Below are 5,298 nucleotides of genomic sequence, written 5' to 3'. Positions count from 1 at the left end.
AATCGTTGTCATTGTTACTAACCTATGTACGATCAAATAAAATGGAAAGATCTACAAGCGATTATAGCTTGTAGGAAACTTTATTGAAGAAATAAATTAATTCGTTTTTCTTAGGAGGACTAGTTTTGGCATTATTTTTACTAAATAATCCAAAATAACTCGTTCAATTATAGAACACAATAAAGTTAAAACAATCTCTAATATCCAGATAATAATAATAATAATAAAACTTTTTATTTCAGCCAACTTTTCGCCATTGTAGTATCATTAGGACTAGTAGTACGAAAAAACTGTCTGATGTGAATAGAAAAAGAAAAACACGTTACAACAATACTTATATTTCCGTAAAGTATGTATATGCAACTTTAAATATAAGTATTTTCATAATTTGCTATAACGATCACCTAAGTCTAATTATTAATTAGTTACTACATTTTTTTACCAGTATATACTAATTACTAACTAATTTTTATAATGATCACCTAAGCCTAGTTGTTAAGTAGTTACAATATTTTTATATATACTAGTTACTAACTAACTTTTATCCTTACTTTCAGCTGCTAATGTGTTGTCGTCTTCAGGGAAGTCTTGAGAAGAATTGCTCATGTAGTGATAATAGCTAAGATTCGATCCCGGATCTTCTTGTTAAAAATACCGATGCGGTATAATAAGTAACTAATCAATAACTGTACTCATGTGATCGTTACTACGCATGACAACGACAGTCGTGTAAGCTGATTGGCTGATTTCTTTATAAAGTGGATGCCGCAGTTGGATGAGATGTTTTATATTTTGTATCATGATCAATTCTTTCTCCCCCTTAAAGGACACAGGAGGAATAGTAATAGAGTTGTGAAACATGGGTCTTCCAGAAGCCACAGATCATTCAAGATTTATTTGGTTGTTCAGAAGCCATAGGTCAATCAAGATTTATTTGATTGCTCAGAGGTCACAGATCAATCAAGATTTCGTGAAGTATAGAGAATACATTAAGAAGTGCATAAGCATTGCGATCCATTTAACAGTGAAATCTGTATCCTCCCCCAACTGACACTCGATACAAATGTGAATATCTGCTATACTTTCTGTTGTTAACAAGTACTGATGACTCGTTCACTGACCGAGATATTTCCACATCCTTCACAGCTGAGTCCGAGCAGCATGAGATTCAAGCCACATTGTGACTTGCGGGCTAAAATTGGATTCCTCTTTTTGGTTTTCCTAGTGCCCAGTACAGTGGTCAATTTTATGTGGTATGGTAGTAGTCCTAATGTGAGAAAACCTCGCCCGATCTCGTGGGGACCATCAGTTGCCTACAATATGAGTTTACTTAATCAAGAAACAGATTTCACAACGCTTGTGGATAAGACAGACTTTCGCTTTCTACTAAACCACCGACGTTGCGATAAAGAGAAGGACATATTTATGGTCATATATATTCACAGTGCTCCAGACCATTTTCAAAAAAGGAGGGCGATACGAAAAACTTGGGGTCAAGAGCGCCATCTGGTGTATGACCCGATACGTTTAGTGTTTATGGTTGGAACAGTTCAGAATAAAGATGAAATTCAGAAGGCTTTGGAAAAAGAAGACTTCATTAATCGTGACATTGTACAGGGCAATTTCATTGATTCTTACAAAAACCTCACATACAAACACGTCATGGGACTCAAGTGGGTGACATATTTCTGTCGCCAAGCTAAATATATTTTCAAAACTGACGACGACATATTTGTCGATATTTTTCAGTTAGTGACGTATTTGAGAGTGTCCTCCTTAGGCAGGATGCCCCCACGTGGCCTTATCATGTGCTTTCTTATCAGGAATCTTTACGTAAAGCGTAGCCAACGTAGCAAATGGAAAGTTAGCTTCAAAGAGTACCCTGCCAAGTATTACCCCCCTTACTGCGCAGGCTGGGTCATTATCATGTCTCCTGATGTCGTTTTCAACCTTTACCTCCAGTCGACCCAAGCAGCCTACTTTTGGGTAGATGATGTCCATGTATCCGGAACACTTGCTCAAAGGGTCGGAGTGAGCCACGTGGACTTTACAGACAAGCTGTCAGTATCAAAGGAAGAAGTTCTCTATTGGCTCCAAAACCCTGAGTTAAGTCGGCCATATTTGTTCGGGTACCCAAACGCAGACGTCGACACTATCTATGCTTTGTGGAACAAAACTTTATGTTACTACGAAAGTTTAGGAATTCCCAGACGATGAATTTCCAGAACATTCTGGGTGTCGATTGAATTTTTTTCCCTGTTCGTGACCACCGCGAGTTTTTACGTTCGTCCAAGTTGCAAACTGCTCTACAACTTTCGGGCTGTCCCTGGTAATGAACTATTAAATCCATCCTTTAGTTATAGTGAAATCAAAACAACAACAACAACAAATAACCGTTCGTTCCCGCCTTTTTTTTTTTTGTTCAGACTTTAGTCGTTCTTTGTAAGTTTGGACAAGACATTTATGGTTCATCTCAGTGGTTCCCAAACTCTTTTAGTCTAAGGCTCCCTTGATGTGAATAAAAAGGTTTGAGGCCTTTCAACCTGTAAAAATGCCATATAATGTGATTTATCAATTTCAAAAAATAATTACTATGAAATTTAATGATATCTATGAAGTATTTTTTCTATAAAATTGTATGTTTGTAATTTAATGTGGCCTTCTCTTATCAATTTATATGTATCATAATTAGACCGTTAGTAATTTATTATGTTTGGGGGTTAAATGTGTAGACTGCTGAGCAATTAAATACACACTTAATTTTATGTATGGTTATCTTATTTTCGTATTAAGATATGAAACAATCCTGTAATTTAACTAATTCAACATATTTTTTATCGGCTTATTGTTTATTTAGAATTAAAATTAAATCAGCATCTTTCTTTTCGGCCCCCAGAAGGGCCGCGGATCCCACTATGGGAAACGCTGATTTATTTGTTTGATCAGACTCTTTGTCACTGAACGTTTAAGAACTTACTACATATTCATTTAACAGTTGTTATTAGGCTTGAATGAAATATATAATCAAAACATTATTACGGAACCTGTAATATTCGCTCACTGTTGTTTCCTAAGGAGCAAAAAACCGAGAGGATATAAATCCGGATTTGTGGCCTCTGTGATACTTTTTGCTCCTCACCCAGCTATAGTCGTATTGGTACTAAACCAAGGTTATTATAGAGAAACTCTTCTTTCGAACATGAACAAATTGATAATTCTGAGTTAAAGAAATGGATTGGTTTGTTTGTATTTCGCGCAAAGCTACACGAGGGCTATCTGCGCTAGCCGTCCCTAATTTAGCAGTGTGAGACTAGAGGGATGGCAGCTCGTCAGCGCTACTCACCGCCAACTCTTAGGTTACTCTTTTTTATCCAAGAAAAGTGAGATTGACCGTTACATTGTAATGCCCCCAAATTAAACCACGTCTGAATGTCAGAGAGTAGGATAAACTTAATGTTCACAGTTTAATAAGTTTGAGTATGAAGTTTTCGGTTTTTGGCTTTTATAATGCATCATGATTTGTAATTTGAATCACGAGTGTTTATCTAAAACAAAAAGAAACGAATTAAAACTCTGCCTAGGGCTCGTTTATGTGAGATTAGGTATGAAAGGTTGGAATAATTGAATATGAAGTTTATAGCTAATTAAATAACAAAAAAAAAGATACTTCTTCATCAAATAAATGTGAGTTTGAATAAATGTTTATTACGATTATGATGTAATTGAAGGTTTTTATTAAAACATTTTGTCTGGCAAACTAAAGTTTTTATGCGTGTGTTACAGATTTATCTTCTTTTTCACCAAAGGTAAAACCGAAAAGACAATCTGTGACACAGAAGCCTAATATATTCCCTGATTGGCCGTACCCTCTGCTGTGGACTGTAGTTTCATTTATCCAAGGTTCATCAGCACAGCTTGGGCCAGCAAACCAAATAAATGCAGTTAGGCCCTTTATAATGGTGAAGTGTATATATGTTTTATGGTGTTTTTGAGGCCGTTTTGTAAGATGAATTAAAAAAGACCCCACACATTTTATTTAAGTAAGATATAGGACTCTGAACAGATTTATTGATTTCACATCTACAGAAGCAAAAGTCACGTCTATTTAACACTATAAAGTTATGAGTTAGTGGACGATGTGTATGTTTTTAATGGAATTAAGGATGCAATTTAATTTCTATGATCAATGGGTAAATTTTAATCAACGATTGATATAAACGCTCACAAGTCTTGTTAGAACATCTGTGACTGTAGAATTGGAGATGATTATTAAGTTACCAGTGGTGTTTTAAATTCATGTAATTGCTTTGTAAAGCTACGTCTGTATTTGCGTTTGGTATTATCCAGACACACCCGTTTACCCGTCACTTATTTTCCAATTCCTTTATAAGTATTTTAGTGAAAATTGTGGCATTTTTAGAGTAATCTAAGTACAATAGGTGTGATACTTGATGTGAAGCTTAAAACCCTGTTTGTTGATACTCATCTGGATGAAGAGTTACTTAAGATTTTCAACAACTTTTCTTCTGAACATAGAGCGAACATACATGTTAGGGATGTTTGTGACATACAATAAAGGTAAAAAAATGAATGTCTAGCCCTTGTGGCCCACTGTCGATTGTATTCTAGGTAATGGCCCTGAATACGAGGCTTTAGCGCAATACATCGACTCATTGTTGTCAATATTTGTCAATCATGTACGAACACGATTTCAATGATCAATTTGAGCAATCCGTAAGCATGGAACTCCATGAGAGATGCTGCAAATGAAATAGCACAAATTCCTTGTATCTTGTGGGGGAGATTGAGATGGACATGTGAATGAATGATTTGTCAAGATGGAGCCATATCTTATTGGTATCTTGCGGAGGAACTGTCAGATTGAGATGGACATGTGAATGAATGGTTTGTCAATATGGAACCATATCTTATTGGCATCTTGTGGAGGAACTGTCAGGTTGAGATAAACATGAGAATGAATGGTTTGTCAAGATGGAACCATATCTTATTGGCATCTTGCAGAGGAATTGTCAGGTTGAGATGGACATGTGAATGAATGATTTGTAAAGATGGAACCCTATCTTATTGGCATCTTGCAGAGGAACTGTCAAATTGAGATGGACATGTGAATGAATGATTTGTCAAGATGGAGCCATATCTTATTGGTATCTTGTGGAGGAATTGTCAGGTTGAGATGGACATGTGAATGAATGATTTGTCAAGATGGAGCCATATCTTATTGGTATCTTGTGGAGGAATTGTAAGGTTTAGATGGACATGTGAATGAATGATTTGTCA

At 35.9% G+C, this 5,298-nt stretch overlaps 1 protein-coding gene across 3 annotated transcripts in view; it reads left to right on the top strand.

The window, feature by feature from the left end:
* LOC106469511 (beta-1,3-galactosyltransferase 5-like) overlaps nucleotides 1-5,298 on the top strand; it is a 13,450-nt gene that overhangs the window by 6,871 nt on the left and 1,281 nt on the right. Inside the window, exons 2-3 of one of the 3 annotated variants that reach the window (XR_002612862.1) lie at nucleotides 558-2,329; nucleotides 3,807-4,957. Coding sequence is in view for 1 of the 3 variants with exons in the window: in XM_022398050.1 (XP_022253758.1) it covers nucleotides 1,105-2,217 (1,113 nt within the window). In the remaining 2 variants the exon portion in view is untranslated. Of the gene's footprint in view, nucleotides 1-557; nucleotides 2,528-3,806; nucleotides 5,272-5,298 lie in introns of those variants that run through there. The other 2 variants (XR_002612863.1, XM_022398050.1) reach the window with 2 other exon arrangements.

The sequence above is a fragment of the Limulus polyphemus genome, unplaced genomic scaffold, assembly GCF_000517525.1.
Source record: "Limulus polyphemus unplaced genomic scaffold, Limulus_polyphemus-2.1.2 Scaffold3521, whole genome shotgun sequence".
NCBI classification, from domain to species: domain Eukaryota; kingdom Metazoa; phylum Arthropoda; class Merostomata; order Xiphosura; family Limulidae; genus Limulus; species Limulus polyphemus.
Note: the sequence above shows the minus strand (reverse complement) of the source record. Positions and strands in the feature narration are given on the sequence as shown.